Source organism: Pleurodeles waltl, chromosome 5 (assembly GCF_031143425.1).
Source record: "Pleurodeles waltl isolate 20211129_DDA chromosome 5, aPleWal1.hap1.20221129, whole genome shotgun sequence".
NCBI classification, from domain to species: domain Eukaryota; kingdom Metazoa; phylum Chordata; class Amphibia; order Caudata; family Salamandridae; genus Pleurodeles; species Pleurodeles waltl.
Genome location: NC_090444.1, coordinates 87,940,615 through 87,962,843, shown reverse-complemented (window position 1 = coordinate 87,962,843; position 22,229 = coordinate 87,940,615). Strand labels below are relative to the sequence as shown.

Genomic DNA, 22,229 nt, shown 5'->3' with positions numbered 1-22,229 from the left:
CAGTTCACCAAGAGCTGTGCAGGTTTTCAGCATTGTGCTCCAGTTCACCAAGAGCTGTGCAGGTTTTCAGCATTGTGCTCTCCTGTTCACCAAGAGCTGTGCAGGTTTTCAGCATTGTGCTCTCCAGTTCACCAAGAGCTGTGCAGGTTTTCAGCATTGTGCTCTCTAGTTCACCAAGAGCTGTGCAGGTTTTTAGTGTTTCTGTTCTCGAGCTCAGTATGAGCTGTGCAGGTTTTCAGTGTTTGTGCCCTCCAGCTCACCAAGAGCTGTGGAGGTTTTCAGCGTTTGTTCTCAGTATAAGCTCTGCTGGTTTTTAGTGTTTGTGCTGTCCACTCACAAAGAGCTGGGCAGGGTTTTAGTGTTTGTGCTCTCTAGCTCAGTAAGAGTTGTATATGTTTCACATGTTTGTGCGCTCCAGCTCAGTAAGCTCTGTAAAGGTTTTCTGCGTTTGGCTCTCTGGATCACCAAGAGCTGTACAGGTTTTCTGCATTTCTGCTCTCCAGCTCACCAAGAGCTGTGCAGGTTTTCGGCATTTGTGCTGTCCAGGTTACCAAGAGCTGTGCAGGCTTTTAGTGTTTGTGTTCTCGAGCTCAGTATGAGCTGTGCAGGTTTTCAGTGTTTGTGTTCTCAGGCTCAGTATGACCCAGCTGTCCATGAGCTGTGCAGGTTTTCAGCGTTTGTGCTCTCAAGTTACCAAGAGCTGTGCAGGTTTTTCGTGTTTGTGTTCTCAGGCTCAGTATGAGCTGTGCAGGTTTTCAGTGTTTGTGTTCTCAGGCTCAGTATGAGCTGTGCAGGTTTCCAGCATTTGTGCTCTCCGGCTCACCAAGAGCTACATACTTTTATGATCGAGCCACACTTTGGCGTAGAAGCGAGATGCATTCTTTGCTCAATACCTGTAATTGGTTACAATGTAAATCAATACATGTTTTCATGTTAATGGCTGCTATCCAGAGCCCGAGTTTGTTGCCCTTGTGCAATGCCACAGTGCTTGTGAAAGATCTGCAATATGCGCCGACAAGAGTGCTGAGTAGGTTAAAGGCATACAGCTAACATCCTCTGTAATCTGTTTCACAAGTTGGACTCTCGCTAAGGCCAAGTCGGCTTTCCTTTCTACTGAGCTCATTAAATTTAGAACCAATCAAGTGGGTAGTAGCATCAGTTGGTAGTGACAGTGCTTAGACATGTCAGAAGTGCTTTATAAAGCGCTGTTGTAAAAGATGGTATTATAATAATCAGCATTATTATTGCTGCTCTGTTATGATTATTTTAAGCACAATCTATTGCCAAGCACATGGTCATCTGTCTGTGTTCTCGGGCTCTTTTGGTCTCTCTGGGTCATTTGTTCTTTCCTCTCTCCTGTTGCAGATGGTGCTGTATTTTGTGATGGACATTCTGAAGGAGCTTCCTGGGCTTCCGGGGCTGTTTGTCGCCTGTCTCTTCAGTGGTGCTCTCAGGTAGGTGCATGTTGACTTTGTATCCTCTGAGGGGGCTCCCTAGGCATCAAGGGTGTTAACTAGAAGTATTTCTAGTAGAAGTTGTACCCCTGGCCTGACCTTCGGTATTGATGCCCAGGCCTTTGGAGTCATGAACAGAAAAGTATGGGCACAAAATAAGCAGAACTAGAAGAACACTGATTACCCTTCGTCTAGCCCTCAGCATCAAATTGTAGACTGCTGGGTACTAAATCGGGCAGCGGACCAACCTTGTGATGTAATGGAAGGTCAACGGGCGGGATGTTGCTTTTCATAGCCCTGCATTAAAGCAAACGGACACCCTCCCCCCCCACACACATGCTTGACATTACTAGCAAGTGAAATGGGAAGTCATCGAAACATTGTAGGAACAACGTTTCATCTCCAATGTTCGCATCTGATCCTTTAAAAACTATTTTATGTGCTGGTTACCAGGGTTTAATGTATTTTGAGAGGCCAGTCTCACATTGTGTCAAGGAGTAGCACATAAGGTCTTGCAGGAATGCCAGCCCTTCTTGATGCATGGCAAAGGGGCTGTTGATTACACAAACCTAGATGCTTAATTCTCCTTTGTCACTTTACGTGGTGCTCTATTAGAGTGCAGACTTGAGTCTCGCAAGGGGTATTGAGGGACAGTAAACTGCCTCTGAACTCCACCTGTACGCTGATGCAATAGTTTGCAGAGATCTTAGCACAGCTACTGATGTAATCCCTCCAGAACCATGTGACAGTGGAATTGTCATCACATGCCTTTCACCCTTCCAAGAAGTTATATCGCTTGACCTTTGAGTCCCGTGAAAAGTCTTTGTACTTTTTTCATAAACCATTTAATGGAGTGCTCAGACTACAGCCTGTTACTCAACAACCAAGCATTAAAAGTTGTAAGTACACTTTACTTGTAAAAGATGGATTGGCAGGTAATTTAGATCACAAGAGTTGCAAACTGCAGCTTGGGCATAGCCATTGCAACTCCTAGTTAGATTTTATAATCCTGGCCCCCTGCTATACCTCATTAAAAAATTGTTGTCCAGAAATATTCATTTTTGATTTGTGTTTTTGGGTCATTGGAGAAGTGACTTAGCTTGGGTAGACATTGCTGATCCGGGCCGAATTTTTCTAGATGGCATTTTGAAAAAAGGCAGATGTGTTGCAGTGATGGTGTAATATTTCAGGGTCCATGAGACCTATATACTTCATTTTGGTGTCAAAACATAGGTTTTGGGGGTCAAGTAGTTTCTTGTACAGAATATGAAACGGGATTAGGTGTCTTTTCTCACCTGTTCCATAACTTCTCCATAACTCTGACAATCCTTGATTTATGAACATTGTATCAAATCTAAGTAGCACAATAATATCTGTCTCATTTGACAGTACAATGACTTGATTGGAACCGTTTCGAACAGCCCACTCAACATTTGGCACAGCACGAAGGTCAGCTTCCTCCAGTTTGCTGTTAACTTCTTGAACAATATGCTCCATACCTTTTGAATATATCTCTGCAGGCACCAACTCATTGACAATCATTTCACTTGCAATAATTGAAAATTCGGTGCTCACTGAAGCATCAGCATCTCCAAGTTCATCTTATTCGATGTTAATGACCAGAATTGATCAAGTTGCACAGGTATAGGTGTCAAATTTTTGATACAGGCAAGGTCAATAGTTCTTTTGTAGGCATTCGTCTGGTTCTCTCACATTCTTTGACAGATAAATCAAGATAACTATCAAAGGCAATGTGAAGTTCTTGCAAGGTGCCCAATGACTTTGATAACTATAGAGCAGTCTGAATGACCTCTCTGAAGAATTGTATGGATGAAATCTTAACCATTCGCCATTTTCACCTATAGTACACAACAAGAGCAGTTTTCACTGAGGATATCTTGTCGAATTAAAATTCTTCAGGTGATAGTTTTTGTTTTTGTGGTCTTGTACGAGTTTGTGCTTCACTAGTTTAATTGCAGCATCTCCATCAAATAATACAGATAAATAAGGAGAAATAAAGATCATGTGACAATGTCCTTGATAAATTCACCCCTTTCTTTCACTACATCCATCTCTCTGTCCTTGCAAAAGTTTTTTGTACCATGTTTTGTAGTGGCTGGTTGGACGAAACTCTTAATGTGGCAATTAATGCATGAAAGTTTAGCTTTAGTGATTATGTCAAACAGCTGTTTCTTTTTCAATACAAATCTCTCCTGCTTCAATTCTGCAAATAGTTTCGATCCATGTTCCAGGACATCTAGTAGTATTGTTATTCACATATTGTTTGGTCACAAAGTTGTCTAGTCTCACAGGCTTAGCCATTTCAAAGGGGTTTCCTTGCTGCTGCATGAAATGAAGAAGGCTGTCAACAGGTTTATTAAAAAGTCCCCCTCTCTTTCCCACAAATCCGTGGATGAGGAACAGTTGCATGATGGTCCATTATTATATTTGAATTTGTCATCTCTCTGAAAACGCTGTAAATGGAAAGGACTCTGGATCGTCAGTTCCAGTTTATATCTGGAGCCATAGCATTTCACCACAAAATGTCTTTTGATGAATTTTCAGTAGAGGTATTGGTTTTCCACCTCTAGCTTCTTCACTCTTTCCAAATACCAGGACCCATATCTCAGTTAGTTAATGCAGTCCAATGCGTGCTCTCCCTATCAGTATGCACCAAGTTGTTCACTAGAGTAGTCATGTGTATAACATTACCCCAGTACTAGCAAAGTTCTGATTTTGAAATGTGTATTGAACATTGCCTGGCTTTTGCATTATGGCTTTTGAATGAAGTGCACCCTGTGCCTTGTTCACTTCTGAGATAAGATATGCAAAACCTAATTTGCCAATCTAGTTCCAGAAAACATTCCAACACATTGTTTCTATAGCCTCAGATGTGATGAGCATACCTTGTAATGAGTGAATGTAATGAGTTCTGCTCAATACTGACTGGACAGTTTTACTTCCAAAGATTTCATCCTTACTAAGTGCATAGTCTGTGCCACATCCACTGAGATAACTTTCTGCACACCTCAGGGCAGCTTTTGTCATGTTGAAATGCCCATCATTGGCTAAAGATCATCAAATTCTACTAGATTGCACATAAAAATGTCAGCCTCAATACAGAAAACACCTTTATTGCAGAAAACTGGCAGGATATGCTGGTCTTCAAGCCGAGCCCACACATTTTGGAAAATTGTTAGAGCTGTGTATACTGTTGCTTAGTTTGTAACTGGAGATGGTATTACTGGTAAAAACCCAACCTCCTTCAGTGAGACAGTATTCTGTGAGATAAGAGCGTGAATTCCATCCCACAGAGGAACTAGCTTTTCTTCATCCTTCAGTCTGCGCCGAATAAGCAATATGATAAATGATGTTAAATCAGCTTTGCAGACCGCAGCATCGCGTAGAAGATGATCCATGTCCTCAGCCACTTTGAATCTTTCTGGTACACTGGGACATGTTGGTGGCTTGTAGTGATTTTGCACACTTTGGCAACCCTACTTGCAGTTGAGTTAGAAGTTTGCTGCTTCGTTTGTTTATGCCTACAGCTGACTCAGCTTGTTTTCGAGCAGTTACTTCGTTGGTACCGTCTTGAAAAAGCACCATGGCAGTATCATTTGTGCTGGATGTTCCAGACATAGAAGAGATGTCTTCAAAATCAAAATTATCAAGAACAGCAATTGTAAATCCTGTCCTGATAAAGTGACTTGGAACTGGTGTGTTGTCAGATTCACAGGATTTTACAGCATGAGCTGCTAACAAGTTCCTTCTCCATACTAAGTCATTATACCTTGTTGATACACCAACCTATTTATTGAAGTGATTAGCTCTCAACTTTTGCACTTGTCATAGATTGTGTGGGCAGTCATCGAGTGTGGCCGAGTTTTCTTTTTGCCGTGATGTAATTCATAAAACATGATTTGGAAACAGTACCTTTGCACCTTCTAAGCCTGTCTTCCACTTCCCCGCCTATATCTTCAAAGCCATCGTCAATGTTGACAGCTTCTGTTCTGAACTCAAGAACTTTATTTTACCATTTTTGCTTTGCTGATTTTAAACCATGATGTAAAAAATGTCAAGACCACATCAGGCATTTTTGTTGACTCCCATGATTTGCGGATCTCTGAGGCATCACAAAATTTGTCATTAAGTCCAAAATCGAAATCTTTCAGGACTGTTCTTAAAATGGTTCCTGCTGGTTTTACTACATCCTGTGATCTTAATTTGGCAGCAAGAACTTCAGGAATCAAATCAGCTGAGAACACCATAATTGGTTCATTCTTTTTGTTAGATTGACAATAACGAATTTTATCATTGTTCATTCCCACCAGAAAAATCTTAATTTCATTACTATGGATCAATGCAGTTTTGTCAATGTTGACCATTATTCCTCTGATCTCACCTTTTGCCAGCACTCGAGTGGCTTTAAAACTTAATTCACTTTCACAAAGAGTGCAAACTTAACTGAAGGCTGGCAGTTACGTTGCTGCTGGGAGCTCATTGTATGTTCATATTTTCGAATGTATGCATGCATGCAGTTTGGGTGAGCACATAAATCCACTGCAAAAACATTCACCTCACTGTTGAGATCAGCTACTCGGCTGAAAACTTCCTCTTGGAAGGAACTAGATGCAGATAAAAACACATTTGCCCTTTGAGACTCACATAATTTGTACTTTGTTCTTTCGTCAATCCCTTTGGCCATTGTTGTGGCTAAACCACAGATAACACATTCAAGTTCCTGTGCTTTCAGATCAGTTATTGGAGGTGTACGAGGGATAGCCATCAATCTTCTGAGTGGATGGGCATTGGGTTTGGTTGTTGTCGCTTACTCAGAAGACTTGTAATCTTGTTGTGATTAGCTAGTTTCTGCTGTTTTTTGACAAATGTTCTCAAGGCTTTTTTTGTCATTGTATACAACTTGAAGCACTTATTGTTACAATGTTAAAATATTTGATCCTCTTCCACCATCACTTTCAACCTTTTGTGAACTTTGTCTAGCCCTATTTCTAAAGCATCTCAAACTCTGACCAGCTGCAGTTGATGTTAGCTTTTCTTTCAGATTACTTTGGCACACAATACGTTTTTCTTTGTTGATGGAGTTCTCCAATTTTTTTTAGTTAGCCACACTCTCTCAGGAGGTAAAGATCCTCTGCTACCACGTGCTTCGCTCAAGTTTACAAATTTGAATCAATGAAAAAAACAAAAACAAGATTAAAAAAAATTACCAATATGATGACTAAAACATCATTATAGAGCTGTCATTTTGGTAAATGGTGGAAGGGTTGCTCTGAGGAGTTTTTCTGTCTTCATAAGACTAATTGACTCCCTAAAACCTATGTTTTGACATCAAAATGAAGTATATAGGTCTCATAGTTCCTGAAATATTACATCATCACTGCAACACATTCATCATTTTTAACAATGTTGTCCAGAAAGAATTGGCCTAGATTAGCAATGTCTACTCGAGCTAAATTACTTCTCTAATGATACAAAAGCACAAAAGAAAAATGAAAATCTCTGACAAGAATTTTTTTAAGGCGGGACATCACGGGGCTAGGACTATTAATATTATCCCTAATGTGCAGCAAGCTGCACAGGCCCTGGCAGTCCTGGTGACCAACTACATGTGTGTCAGATGTGGAGATGATGAAGATGCTCTGTGGCCTTTTGCCACTGATTTTCTTCTGATGAAGCAGACATAACCACAAAGGTTTGCTAAAGTTTTGCGAGTCTATCTTCAGATTGTACCTAAAGAGATAATCTGGAGGCACGTAGCTCAGTTTTCAAACAAAAAAATTCTACTTTCTGTAATAAATTGTCCATCTTTTATTTTCTTCTAATGTTGGATACTTCGTGCAACAAGTATATCTTGAGGGAAATGGCATGCAGTTCAAAGAGCCAACACCTCTCTCGCAGGACAAAAACTCTTTTGCAAGGCTACCCATTGTACAGATCCATAAAGACAGCAAAGAGGTAGACTGTCAGTGACCACAGAACTCTATTAATTGAAGGTTTGTTTGTGTAAAAAATAAAAAAAAAGTCACTGTGGAAAGTATCAAATTGTTCCTTTTAATTTTCTTTGGTGAGCCAACAAATTAGAGAGTCGCCGTATGGCGACTCTTAATTGAAGGGTTGCAATAAAGTGAAACATATTATAATTCATATAAATGCTTTTGATCAGCATATTTCAAATTCAGATATTACAGCACTCTGGGTGCTTTTTCCTGTTTGTTTCCTAACATGCAATAGCACATACATGCAAATAAATAAATATATCTAAACAAAACACAAGACATTTGCTCCCATCAAATGGTTGTCGTGCTTCTTTGTTTACAAGATATAATTTGTAAGCTGCCAAAAAAAATTAAAATGAACGATCAGTCCTTTTCAGCTGAGCCTTAGTGTTAGATAGATAGGATAATGGGCCCAATATAGATACCGGCGGATGGGTTACTCCGTCACAACGGTGACAGATATCCTGCCCCCCGAAATATAAATGAGATGGGAAACAATGGGGTTTATATTTCGGCAGACGGGATATCTGGCACCATTGTGACAGAGTAAACTATTCACCGAAATCTTCGTGTGTGTGTGTGTGTGTGTGTGTGTGTGTGTGTGTGTGTGTTGGCAGCTCCCCACCTTCCTATAAATATCTCTCATCAACGAAATAAGAAGCTTTTGCTTGGGTGAATTAATATATGTAGACCAAAATAGAAAAGTCTGTGTTGATACGAAAATGTGTGTAATTTCATGAGTCACAAGCTGATGTTTGGAGGAAAAGGGCTGATTATCCAAAATATATTTAAAACTGATATTTAAGTGATAAATCATATGGTGTTGGGAAAACCTATTACTAATATTACCTTGGTGCCAGGGGCATTGCAGCAATGGACGTTGGGTGTTACCCATACAGAGTGTAAGAAGTTGGCTCTGTATATACTATTTCAAAGTAAGAAATAGTGTGCACAGAGTCCAAGGGTTCCCCTTATAGGTAAGATAGTGGCAAAATTAGATAATTCTAATGCTCTATTTTGTGGTAGTGTGGTCAAGCAGTAGGCTTATCAGAGGGTAGTGTTAAGCATTTGTTGTACACACACAGGCAATAAATGGGAAACACACACTCAAAAACTTACTCCAGACCAATAGGTTTTTATATAGAAAAATTATATTTTCTTAGTTCATTTTAAGAACCACATGTTCAAGATTGGAAGTAAACACATGAAATGCAAGTTACTTCACACAGGTATGTTAGGAACTTTGAATAAAAATCAATATCATATACAGTCTTTGTTAAAATTGCAATAAGCTATTTTAAAAGTGGACACTGCAAAAATCCACAGTTCCTGGGGGAGGTAAGTAATGGTTAGTTTGTCAGTTAAGTAAAACACAAGTCTCAGTTCCTGGGCATAGACAGCCCACTGTTGAGGGTTCAAGGCAACCCCAAAGTTACCACACCAGCAGCTCAGGGCCAGTCAGGTGCAGGGGTCAAAGAGGTGCCCAAAAAATGTAGGCGCCTATGGAGAACAGGGGTGCTCCAGTTCGAGTCTGCCAGCAGGTAAGTACCCGCAGGGGAGACCGGGGGGGGTTTGTAGAGCACTGGGGGGGGGACACAAGTAGGCACACAAAACACACCCTCAGTGACATAGGGGCGGCCGGGTGCAGTGTGCAAAGTAGGCGTCTGGTTTTAGATAGGATTCAATGGAAGGACCCGGGGGTCACTCTAGCGGTGCAGGCAGCCACAGGGGGGCATCTCGGGACAGCCACCACCTGGGCTAGGTAGAGGGTCGCCTGGGGGCTGCGGGTGCAGTGCTGGTTCCAGGCGTCGGGTCCCTTGTTACAGGCAGTCGTGGTCAGGGGGAGCCTCTGGATTCTCTCTGCAGGCTTCGCTGTGGGGGTCCAGGGAGGTCGTCTCGGGCTACTCACGGGGTCGCAGTCGCGTCCTCCCTGTGGTGTTTGTTCTCTGGATCTCGAGCCTGGGGCGTTGGGTGCAGAGTGGGAAGTCTCACGCTTCCGGCGGGAAACATGAGTTCTTTAAAAGTTGCTTCTTTGTTGCAAAGAAGTTGCTGTTGAGCAGAGCCGCTGCTCACAGGAGTTTCTTGGTCCTTTATTCCATGGCAGTCCTCTGAAGCTTCAGGGGTCGCTGGTCCCTGTCGGATGCGTCGCTGGTTGCAGGTTTTCGAGTCAGGAGACAGGCCGGTAGGGCTGGGGCCAAAGCAGTTGTCTTCTTTAGTCTTCTCTGCAGGCTTGTAGGTCAGCAGTCCTTCTTGTTTCTTCAGGTTGCTGGAATCTGATTTCCTGGGTTCTGGGGTGCCCCTAAATACTAGATTTAGGGGTGTGTTTAGGTCTGGGAGGGCAGCAGCCAATGGCTACTGTCCTGGAGGGTGGCTACACCCTCTTTGTGCCTCCTCCCTGTGAAGAGGGGAGGCAGATCCCTAATCCTATTGGGGAAATCCTCCAAAACTAAGATGGAGGATTTCTAAAGGCAGGGGTCACCTCCACTCAGGACACCTTAGGGGCTGTCCTGATTGGTGGGTGACTCTTCCTTGTTTTTCTCATTATCTCCTCCAGCCTTGCCGCCAAAAGTGGGGGCAGTGGCCGGAGGGGCAAGCATCTCCACTAGCTGGGATGCCCTGGGGCGCTGTAACAAAAGAGGTGAGCCTTTGAGGCTCACCGCCAGGTGTTACAGTTCCTGCAGGGGGAGGTGTGAAGCACCTATACCCAGTACAGGCTTTGTTCCTGGCCACAGAGTGACAAAGGCAACTCTCCCCATGTGGCCAGCAACTTGTCTGGTTTGTGGCAGGCTGGCAGAAACTAGTCAGCCTACACTGGAAGTCAGATTGGTATTCAGGGGGCATCTCTAAGATGCCCTCTGGTTGCACGTTAAAATAAATTGCACACTGGCATCAATATGCATTTATTGTGCTGAGAAGTTTGATACCAAACTTCCCGGATTTCAGTGTAGCCATTATGGAACTGTGGAGTTCATGTTTGACAAACTCCCAGACCATATACTCTTATGGCTACCCTGCACTTACAATGTCTAAGGTTTTGCTTAGACACTGTAGGGGCATAGTGCTCATGTGCATATGCCCTCACCTGTGGTATAGTGCACCCTGCCTAAGGGCTGTAAGGCCTGCTAGATGGGTGACTTACCTATGCCACAGGCAGCATGAGGTTGGCATGGCACTCTGAGGGGAGTGCCATGTCGACTTAGTCATTTTCTCCCCACCAGCACACACAAGCTGTGAGGCAGCGTGCATGTGCTGAGTGAGGGGTCCCCAGGGTGGCATAAGACATGCTGCAGCCCTTAGAGACCTTCCCTGGCATCAGGGCCCTTAGTATCAGGGGTACCAGTTACAAGGGACTTATCTGAGTGCCAGGGTTGTGCCAATTGTGGAGACAAAGGTACAGTTTAGGGAAAGAACACTGGTGCTGGGGCCTAGTTAGCAGGGTCCCATTACAGTTTCAATCAAAACTTAGCATCAGCAAAAGCAAAAAGTTAGGGGGTAGCCATGACAAGGAGGCATTTCCTTACACAGAGGAATTGCAAATTGACAAATTCTTGTTTCTTCATTACTGCTGACAACCGTGACTGATAAACTGAGGTGATCACGACTGGTAATCTTGCATATGGTAACTGCTAATGCAATCCTGTCTGGTCACGGTTTCTACACAAAAAGATATTACTAGTTTGAATTATCTTCTTTGAATAGATGTACCTGTTATTACAGAAAAGGTTGGAGACCCCTGTAATAGAGTTAACCATAGAATTTGGCCTGTAAACTGCACCCAATGTTTGTTATTAAGTAATTAAATGGAAGTGTTTATACATTGTTTCCAACAAATCTTTAGCACTAGGTCATGAGTCCACAGAACCTTCTAATTCAGTTTATTTTCTTTCAGCACCATTTCTTCTGCGTTTAATTCCTTAGCTACTGTTACCATGCAGGACCTGGTAAAGCCTCACTTCCCAGACCTCTCAGAATCACGAGCCACCATGATTTCCAAGATTCTTGGTGAGTCTTGCATTTTATATGTGAACCAGTATCTTTAAAAGGGTTACTTATTTCTTCTGCTGTAATATAACGTATTTACACAAGCTTGTCGCTGTGTATATGTGATAAGGTGTATTGGCACGTCGAGAGCATGTAAGTGTCATTAGTTTTCTTTCAATGCCCCCATGTGTCAAATGAAGCAATGTTTTCCTTGGTGTTTGGGAAGTGTCAGAATGGCTCCTGAGATTATGAACCGCATTCCAATTTACTCTAATCCCCTTCTTCCCTTTCAAGCACCCAGTAACTGTGCAGCTATTTTCTCTCTTGCTGCTACAGCAGATCTTAAACTTGTGTTCCTAGTGCCTGAGTCACTCTCCTGTCACTGTAGCAGTTACTAGTATTTCAGGAAAGTCACTGGATGAATTTATGGTTTTATGAAATCTCAGTGGTAACTGCGTCTTTGGTATGAAATCTGCTTTTGTCGTGCACTTTAGATGATCATGGATTGAGGCGGATACTTGTAGTGGCAGCCCTCCGGGGACTTGTTTCTTTTGCCTTCATATGCTGATGTCGGACTTTGTGGACGTTTCTCCAGACGTGGTGTTTCACAAAGCCTAAAAAACATTACTGGCACCCACGTGCCAGTAGCTTTAGGACCAAAATATATACATGTATCAATGTACAGGGGTCAGCAGTATAACGTTATCATATATACCAGTGAGAGAGATCTGTGTGTCATCAGAGCTTTGAATGATGTGCAGCAAGAAGCACAAGGTGAGGCTTCACAGGAGTGCACAAGGGGGTGTGCCCCAGTAAAGCTTGAGGTAATCTGTACCGAAAAGCACGTTTGATGGAACTGACAGGAATGCTGGGTCATGTTTTCGATGGAACAGATCGCTGTTTCTCTCCGGCTATAGCACTTGGCCGTAACACTTGGACGGCACTCGGTCATATCAGTGGGGAGAGCATCGGGGAGACCGTTGGGTCGTGTGCGTCTGGGAGACCGCTGGGACGTGTGCATGACTGCAGGGTAGTGTGCATCGGGGAGACCGCTGGGTCGTGTGAGTCGTGTGCGTCGGGGAGACCGCTGAGTCGTGTGCGTCGGGGAGACCGCTGAGTCGTGTGCGTCGGGGAGACCGCTGAGTCGTGTGCGTCGGGGAGACCGCTGAGTCGTGTGCGTCGGGGAGACCGCTGAGTCGTGTGCGTCGGGGAGACCGCTGAGTCGTGTGCGTCGGGGAGACCGCTGAGTCGTGTGCGTCGGGGAGACCGCTGAGTCGTGTGCGTCGGGGAGACCGCTGAGTCGTGTGCGTCGGGGAGGATACCGAGTTGTGTGCGTCAGGAGAATACCGAGTTGTGTGCGTCGGGAGAATACCGAGTCGGGGGGAGGGGGGGGGGGGGGTAAAAGTTAAAGTTGCTCAAAAGTGTAGAAATATGTGTCACGCCTGAAGAAGGGGGTGAAGCCAAATGTGGGAGTGTAAATTACTACTCCCAAAAAATAATCTGTAGTAGGTCCAGCATCACACACAGTCAACCACGGGCACTACCAAACGCATCCTTAGAAAATAATGTCAGTAGTTGCTTAAAATGAAACCTCATTTTAAATGTAAATATTTTAAAAAGGTAAAATATGGATAAATATAATTTAATGTTTAGATATAAAAAAAAAACTAGAATTATTTATAAAATATTACAGCCTTTTCTAAATTAAAAAATGAATGTAACATTAACTTTTATTAGACTATTAAATTATTTTTAATTAATTGTGGACTTCACTTTTAACAATATTAATGCTTAATATCAATTACTTTTAATTTAAATTGTAATCTTTTAAATGTAAACTTTTGAAAAAATAGTTTTTATTCAATTTACTCTATTCAAATAAGTTAAATATTTCTTTCAAAACTAAGCATTTTTTATTTGACAAAATTATAAAATGAATTTACATTGTTTAACATAAAATATTTTTTCTAACTTATTAAGTTTGATAAAACTTATTAATTTTCCCTATACTTTACCATAGGCAGATAGGCACCCTACTGTGTAGTCTCTCTGGTGCAAGGGTCTTTAAACTGGGGAGCTGGCCCCCCCTGGGGGGGCCTCAAGTGATCCTGGGAGGGGGGCAGGCTCTGACCAAAAGAAGCATGGTAAAGATAACAGGGCTTTGTTTTAAGCAGAAACATGTTATTGCATTTTTAAAAAGGTAATGGTACTTAACTGCAATGTTTAAATAAGTCTATACATATTTAAACATTTCCAGCTTCAAAAAAAATTGTGAAAAATTCTGACGGGGGCCCAATTAAATGAAAAATTATTTTTCTGAAATGTAAATTTAAAACTAAATTCCCACCTGAAGTGTTTTTACATATATATTATGCATTGATATTCTTAGAATGTGATGTATTTAAAATTTATTTAATTTTGTAAATAAGCATTATTATTACTTGAATTTATAAATTCGAAAAAGGCAGTTTAAATATTTTATATTTAAATACCAACTGTTTTATTTTTAGACATTTTTGAACATTAAATCATACTTCTTCATATTTTTAACTATTTTAAATAAACATTATTTCATATGGGATTTTATTTTAAGCCCCTACAGCCATTGTTTTCTATGGAAGGGTGTTGCAGTACCAGTGGTCCGCCATATGTGGCAATGGACCTGTGTAATTTACGACTGTTCTGATTCCCTATTTGGCTGTAGTAACTTTAAAAGTGCAGTTTGTGAATAGCAGTGGGCTTACTCTTCTGTAGGTGGGTGCATGTCCCTCCCCAAGCGTGTCCCTAACCGTCATTAATACCCCCTCAACCTTCATTAATTTCGCTTTAGTCTTCACATTTAGTAGTAGCATGCCCCTTTTTTTTTTTTCTTCAGCCACTCCCGTTTGTCCCGCCCACATTTATTACTAAGTACTAATCCTACATGTGTGAGGCTCTCCCATTGGAAAAACTCGGAGAAGAGATTTACATTCTTAGGTTTGTGGACAGCATTATGTGGTACCTTACTTGTACTACTGAACGTTCTACAAACTGCAGTCTGTGAATAGGCCCCTAGGAAAGTCCCATCCAATAAACTGCTGTAATGAGAGGTGTGTAAGATGCACCTGAACAGAATGAATCTGGTAAGCATCAGTGACGCTGTGGAATAAAATACGATGAAAAGGCAGGAGTCATCCCTGTAGGACGATGGATGCTAGAAGCTCAACCAATCGCAAAAACGATTCGCCCATTCTAGCCTCTATCGGCTTCATTACGCTTTTAGCATAGACCCAGAATACATAGTGCCTAGCCTATAAATGTGGTTTGTTGTGAAAAGACACTCCTTTGTTTATTCCAAATTACACTGCTTGTGCAGCAGACATAACATGCTAAGTTTGATTTTCGTTTTCTAATTCTTGTGTGTAGTATTTGTAGATGTTTTGACAGGATACCAATTCTCCACTCGAATCACCCTTCCTTGTGCTCTGCCCACATCCCTTAAGGGTCTCTTCATTTTTTCCTCCCCAGCTCTCGGGTATGGCTTGCTGTGCGTCGCCATGGCCTACATCTCCTCCTTCATGGGCTCAGTGCTGCAGGTAAGATGGATGCTCCCTTTTTTGCTTGATTAGTTTTTACCGTTCAGTCTCGGGGCAGGGATTCTTTTCGTCTACCCCCAATCAAGGGTAGATGTGGTGGGTGCAGTGTACCTTATGCCATCATAGGCATGTTTTTAACATCCCAGTGCCATCCTGGGGTAACCAGAGGTTTTAGTCATGACTTCAGTGGGACCGTCCAAATTTATTTTAATGAACATCCTTGTGTACAATTCACAGTAGATTTTGCCTTTAATAATTTTTACGGCTGTGACTCCTTTACTTACATCAGCAAAATACTACTGAGATGGAAAAATTACTCCGATTAAAACCTGCACAATTTGTAGAGACATTTAAAAGTCAAACGTAAAAGTCAAAAGAAGTCTATTGACCATAAAAGGAGATCACATTAAAAAATTGTTGTTGTGACAAGTTTATATCACTGATTCCAAACTTAATATGCAACATGTAACTCATAGATGCATGCATACATTGTTGCATTTCTGTTTTGATGCTAAGGTTTAAACCTTAACATAGTTAGGAAAAAGCGTGTCCAACCTGTTGGCGGGAAGCGACATACCTGCAGCGATTTGTCTTTCATCTCAGCTTTTCGTCACTTTTGCCTGCAAATCTCTCATCCTAAGACCACATCAGGAAGTGCGTTTCTTTGATATCCGTAGGCCAGGCTGGATCGAGTTCATTGCAGGGCCTGGCCCATCTGGGTTTCAGCTTCTATTTGGGCGCCCTTGTTTGAGGCCACTGAACCTTTACCTAGGAGGCTGATTCACAAAAGTAAATTTGTTTGCAAATGTACATTTACAACAGGGAACTCAGAAAGGGATTTCTGCAAGGTGTAAGCCCATTTATGGGTGATCACCACTACGAGTGTGCAGAGTTCTCTGCACTAGTAAATCCTATATAAGGGCTGGGAAATGGGTATTCCTAGGTGTTTCTAGATTTGGAACACTGGAAACATCCACAAACTATGCTTGTGGGCATTGATAAACTGCTCGCCTTTCCCTTTCTAGCCTGGAAAGGGTAGGATTTCTCTTCCATTTTCAGCCCAGTGCTCGCCTAAATCCCTTTCAACCGAGGGAAGGGCCGTGAATCACCCAAACTGTGGTGTGATAAGGGCTTTCACCGGAAGGGTTTGCCTCTTTCCTCGCGGATTCTAAATGGACTGTCCCATGACCTTGCCAGGTATCCGCCTGGAACCCCACTCCTGGTGCAGCTTTCTGTGACGATTCCTAGAAATTGTGAATTCCATAAATTGATAAATCTACACTTGGATATTAAATGTGGTCTACAAATTAGAGTTGTTACTTGCTTCGTGAATTGTCTCCCCCATGTCTGTATTGTGTGTTCCTAACAGAGGTGGCATAGTTTGAGTTAAAGGTTTTTGCGAAAGGCTTTGTAGTGATCACCTTGGTTTTCATTTCTACCAGCAATTCCTGGTGGGTGACGCGTTGATTTTTTAAATTTTTGTTTTTGTTTTTTGGGGGCTACTATAATTCCTGCTGTCTGCTCTCTCCTGAGTTGGGTCATTTAGGTAATCACCCTGGCTGGTGTTGTTATCATAGTGTCAGTTTGGTTGTCCATGATTCTGTCTGGGTTGTGAGTCTCCTGCTTTTACTCTGATAAGTCAGAATGTAGCTTACAGTGTTTAGGTGTGTAACAGGGGGGCCTTGCTACTTGTGCTATGCACCCATAGTTTGGACACTTAGTGCTCCTGCAGTGGCTTTTTTGTCTCTGCAAAACATTTCTGCAACTGTTTTTGCTGAATGCGCTTAGTTTTAAGCCTTTGGTAATCCCTGGACTTCACGTTCACATGTTCTGTATCATTCTGTCAAATAGTTTTTGAAGTGGCTTTAGTTGGGGTTGAATTTGCCTGGTTATTTCTTATTAATGCATTAGTGAATGCTTCTTCATGTAGTGATTTGACAGCTTGACACTGCAGTCTATTTTCCGAATGGGCCTTTCGTAGATGATAATCACATATAGGCCTGTACATCTGCAACAGGAGTAAGGTACACAGCATGGTGCACGTCTCTTGTTGCACAGCTTGATGTACAAGGGCTTTAGGATGCCTCATAATGTGCCTTTCCTAGACTTCACTTCTATAATCCAAACACACCCTCCTCAGGGCCTTACTAAAAGGTTTCACAGAATCTAAGTACCGGGAGATGATGTATGCATTCTGTTCCCCTTGAACACCCACCTCTAGTTTTACTGATTCTAATCAAATCAATAATCGAAAAATCCAGATATTAATTTGCTCAGCCATGCTCATCACGTTACACAATAACTTACAGGACGCGCCTCAGAAGTGCATGAGGGTGAGATTTTTCATGTAATGATTTGACAATGTGTGTGAATGCTACCTTCATTGTTGATTTTTGATCTTTCATATGGTTGACATGGCTTCTCTTGTGTCTGCCACTAGGTGTGTATAAAACTGTATAACTCTTCTCTCTCTCTCTCATTCCCACAGGCAGCTCTGAGTATTTTTGGGATTGTTGGAGGACCTCTTCTCGGTCTCTTCTGCCTTGGAATGTTCTTCCCTTGTGCAAATTCCACTGTAAGTGATGTGAACGTCCCACCTTTCAGCACACCACCTAACACACATCTAGCCCCTTCCATTTCCACCTTTCATACGGAATTAGCAGGTAAGATAGAGTAGTGGGCTGTGCGCTTGCGCAGCAGCCTGCAGTTCACAGGTTTGAATCCCAGTCAAACAGACTCTGCTTTTGGGAGGGCCTAAATAAATGATAGCCATTTCTCAAGGCCGTCCATTCCCAGCAAGAAAGCTATTTCCGTTGAGAAATTAAATCTAGTCTTTGCTAAATTGTAAAATCTTCTTTCTCACCCTAGTATATTTAAGCCTACCGGTCAACATCTGCTCCTCAAGGTAAAATTGTTAGTGGCTACTACATCGACCAGAAGGGTGAGCAACACGAAGACCCTGTCTTCCCTAAGCCACTATTCCCTGATAGGGATGTTTCCCTGAGAACTTGTCATTTTTCCCTTGCAAAGGTTATTTCGTATTTTCTTACAAACGAAACTGTTTTTCTATCTTTGCTTTTATCCCCAACCTAATCACTCCCGCCGAGAAGTCTCTCGATTCCGTATGTACCATTGCATCTACTTTGCACATTTAAAGACATTAGACAGCCAAGAAAACTTTGTCAAATGGGGCCCTGCCCATTGAGATTTGCTGCCTCCTAAATAATCCATCAGCAGATACGTAGCATCAGGCATTGGTACATGTCAGAGGTCCAACAGGACCAATATGGGGTGTTCAAGACCACATTCCACCAGAGCAAGATGGCTGCTCTTGCTTCCATGTAGACACTTCTATCTCTGACACCTGAAGGTGGACACTTGCTGGTCTGGACTTGAAGTTCCTCCACACTCCTGCTTGGAATCTGACCAGGGCCAGACTGACCTATTGAGCAATCAGGCACTGCACCTTGGGCTGGCCTGACAGGTCAGTGAGTGGCCAGGTTTTTGGCTGTTTTTGGGGCTGTTTTATGGTCTGTTGGGCCGGTTTGTATTGTTGTTTTCTCTGGTATTAAAACAATTATTGCCTGAAGCAAGCTCCAATCCATGCTGTCATCCACATCTTGCAAAACCGCTATACAGCGAGCTTTACTGGGCCAAAGCTGCCTCAATTTGCAAACCTGGGCCACTTTTGTAGGTAGCCAAGTGGGTGAAGCAGATATATAGAACATGTCTACACAATCAGAGCATCTTTGATTTGTATTCAGATTTCGGCCAACAGGCTTCTGCATGCATCAGGAAATAAATTAAAACAGAACAGCACATTTTTGAAAAAGAAAACTCATACAGCCAGAAGGGAAAAGCAAAGAAAACCTTTGTCCAGTTTCGCTCTAGAGACTATGGGGAATTAAGTTTTTTTTTGTTGTTGTTTGTTTCTTTTTTTTCTTTTTGGAAACAAGTGCCTTGTGCTCACACTGAAGGTTTGATAGGAAGGTCGCAGCACTAAGTTACTGGCTCCATCTCAAAACGTCTTCAAGATGCCTCTCCCTCACAGCGTCACATGTTATTTATTCAGAAAAAATAGCATTTTTAAATGTTGCTAGCAAACAACATGCATCAAGTACAAGTGTTGTGACCATGAGTGATTTCTAAACCTGTTATGTCATCATGTGAGAAAAAAACATTTGTGATTTGAAAAGTAATATTGACCTTAGAAATGTGTCCCACTTTTCTATGCTGATTATATGTATTTGTTGTAGTTTGTGAGGATTTGCTGGCAATGCTCGCCCACTGAAAGCAGAACCTTCAGCTTCATAACAGTCTTGGTGCAGGCCACTCGTTACTCCTGTATTTTGTCTCGTGCTCATGTTATTTCGAGTGTTAGTTGCTCTGTTTGGAGGAAATATGGTCATGGTAGTCAGTGACTGTTGCCTTTGTCTCCCCAGTGGCTGTTGCCTTTGTCTCCCCAGTGGCTGTTGCCTTTGTCTCCCCGGTGACTGTTGCCTTTGTCTCCCCGGTGACTGTTGCCTTTGTCTCCCCGGTGACTGTTGCCTTTGTCTCCCCGGTGGCTGTTGCCCGCCTTGTCCCCGGTGGCTGTTGCCCGCCTTGTCCCCGGTGGCTGTTGCCCGCCTTGTCCCCGGTGGCTGTTGCCCGCCTTGTCCCCGGTGGCTATTGCCCGCCTTGCCCCCGGTGGCTATTGCCCGCCTTGCCCCCGGTGGCTATTGCCCGCCTTGCCCCCGGTGGCTATTGCCCGCCTTGTCCCCGCCTTGTCCCTGCCTTGTCTCCGGTGACTGTATGCTGCCCACCTTGCCCCCGGTGACTCTATGCTGCCCACCTTGCCCCCGGTGACTGTATGCTGCCCGCCTTGCCCCCGGTGACTGTATGCTGCCCGCCTTGCCCCCGGTGACTGTATGCTGCCCGCCTTGCCCCGGTGACTGGCTGTTGCCCGCCTTGCCCCCGGTGGCTGTTGACCCCTTGTCCTTATTGACAGTTGCGTTCTTGTCCTTATTGACAGTTGCGTTCTTGTCCTTATTGACAGTTGCGTTCTTGTCCTTAGTGACTGTTGCGTTCTTGTCCTTAGTGACTGTTGCGTTCTTGTCCTTAGTGACTGTTGCGTTCTTGTCCTTAGTGACTGTTGCGTTCTTGTCCTTAGTGACTGTTGCGTTCTTGTCCTTAGTGACTGTTGCGTTCTTGTCCTTAGTGACTGTTGCGTTCTTGTCCTTCGTGACTGTTGCGCTCTTGTCCTAAGTGACTGTTGCCTTTGTCTCCCCAGTGGCTGTTGTCCGCCTTGCCCCCGGTGGCTGTTGCCCGCCTTGCCCCCGGTGGCTGTTGCCCGCCTTGCCCCCGGTGGCTGTTGCCCGCCTTGCCCCCGGTGGCTGTTGCCCGCCTTGCCCCCGGTGGCTGTTGCCCTCCTTGTCCCCGGTGGCTGTTGCCCTCCTTGTCCCCGGTGGCTGTTGCCCTCCTTGTCCCCGGTGACTGTTGCCCTCCTTGTCCCCGGTGACTGTTGCCCTCCTTGTCCCCGGTGACTGTTGTCTGCCTTGCCCCCGGTGACTGTTTGCTGCCCGCCTTGTCCCCGCCTTGCCCCCGGTGACTGTTTGCTGCCCGCCTTGCCCCCGGTGATTGTTTGCTGCCCGCCTTGCCCCCGGTGATTGTTTGCTGCCCGCCTTGCCCCCGGTGATTGTTTGCTGCCCGCCTTGCCCCCGGTGATTGTTTGCTGCCCGCCTTGCCCCCGGTGATTGTTTGCTGCCCGCCTTGTCCTCAGTGACTGTTGCCGCCTTGTCCTAAGTGACTGTTGCCGCCTTGTCCTAAGTGACTATTGCCTTTGTCTCCCCGGTGGCTGTTGCCTGCCTTGCCCCCCGGTGGCTGTTGCCTGCCTTGCCCCCCGGTGGCTGTTGCCTGCCTTGCCCCCCGGTGGCTGTTGCCTGCCTTGCCCCCCGGTGGCTGTTGCCCGCCTTGTCCCTGCCTTGCCCCTGGTGACTGTTTGCTGCCCGCCTTGCCCCCGGTGACTGTTGCGTTCTTGTCCTAAGTGACTGTTGCCTTTGTCTCCCCGGTGGCTGTTGCCCGCCTTTCCCCCGGTGGCTGTTGCCCGCCTTTCCCCCGGTGGCTGTTGCCCGCCTTTCCCCCGGTGGCTGTTGCCCGCCTTGCCCCCGGTGGCTGTTGCCCGCCTTGCCCCCGGTGGCTGTTGCCCGCCTTGCCCCCGGTGGCTGTTTGCTGCCCGCCTTGCCCCCGGTGACTGTTTGCTGCCCGCCTTGCCCCCGGTGACTGTTTGCTGCCCGCCTTGCCCCCGGTGACTGTTTGCTGCCCGCCTTGCCCCCGGTGACTGTTTGCTGCCCGCCTTGCCCCCGGTGACTGTTTGCTGCCCGCCTTGCCCCCGGTGACTGTTTGCTGCCCGCCTTGCCCCCGGTGACTGTTTGCTGCCCGCCTTGCCCCCGGTGACTGTTTGCTGCCCGCCTTGCCCCCGATGACTGTTTGCTGCCCGCCTGTCCTCAGTGACTGTTGCCTCTTTGTCCTCAATGAGTGTTGCCTCTTTGTCCTCAATGAGTGTTGCCTCTTTGTCCTCAATGAGTGTTGCCTCTTTGTCCTCAATGAGTGTTGCCTCTTTGTCCTCAATGAGTGTTGCCTCTTTGTCCTCAATGAGTGTTGCCTCTTTGTCCTCAGTGAGTGTTGCCTCTTTGTCCTCAGTGAGTGTTGCCTCCTTGTCCTCAGTGAGTGTTGCCTCCTTGTCCTCAGTGAGTGTTGCTGTCCTCAGTGAGTGTTGCATCCTTGTCCTCAGTGAGTGTTGCTGTTCTCAGTGAGTGTTGCATCCTTGTCCTCCGTGACTGTTGCCTTTTTGTCCTCAGGGTGCCCTCACCGGCCTGCTAGCTGGGCTTGCCATGGCATTCTGGGTCGGAATCGGGAGTTTTATGCAGAACATGAAGTCCGCCCCTTCTCAGCTGCTGAACAGCACCGTCAGCCCGGAAATGGGGAATTTCACAACTGCTGTCATGACAACGCTGCTGTCCACGGCCCCCGTCAGAAAGAGGTAATGTAGCAGAGCGGCGATAAGACGCAAATACGGCTGTATCTGAGTTAGCGAAGCTGACTGGGAAGTGGAGGGCAAAATAAAGAGCAGAGATTAGCTCACGGGAGAAGATACAAGTATATCTGTCGATTTCACGCAGCAGAAGGAAACAGCAAAAAAAGAGTGACTGCCAAGGGTGGCAAGG

The 22,229-nt window shown here is 44.6% G+C and overlaps 1 protein-coding gene across 4 annotated transcripts in view; it reads left to right on the top strand.

Annotated features, from left to right (window-relative positions):
* The window catches only part of SLC5A6 (solute carrier family 5 member 6), a 177,662-nt gene that overhangs the window by 142,345 nt on the left and 13,088 nt on the right, over positions 1-22,229 (top strand). For all 4 annotated transcript variants that reach the window (XM_069233662.1, XM_069233664.1, XM_069233663.1 and 1 more), the window contains exons 9-13: positions 1,366-1,454; positions 11,361-11,473; positions 14,960-15,027; positions 17,516-17,602; positions 21,864-22,045. In XM_069233662.1, coding sequence (XP_069089763.1) covers positions 1,366-1,454; positions 11,361-11,473; positions 14,960-15,027; positions 17,516-17,602; positions 21,864-22,045 — 539 coding nt within the window. The remainder of the gene's footprint in view (positions 1-1,365; positions 1,455-11,360; positions 11,474-14,959; positions 15,028-17,515; positions 17,603-21,863; positions 22,046-22,229) is intronic.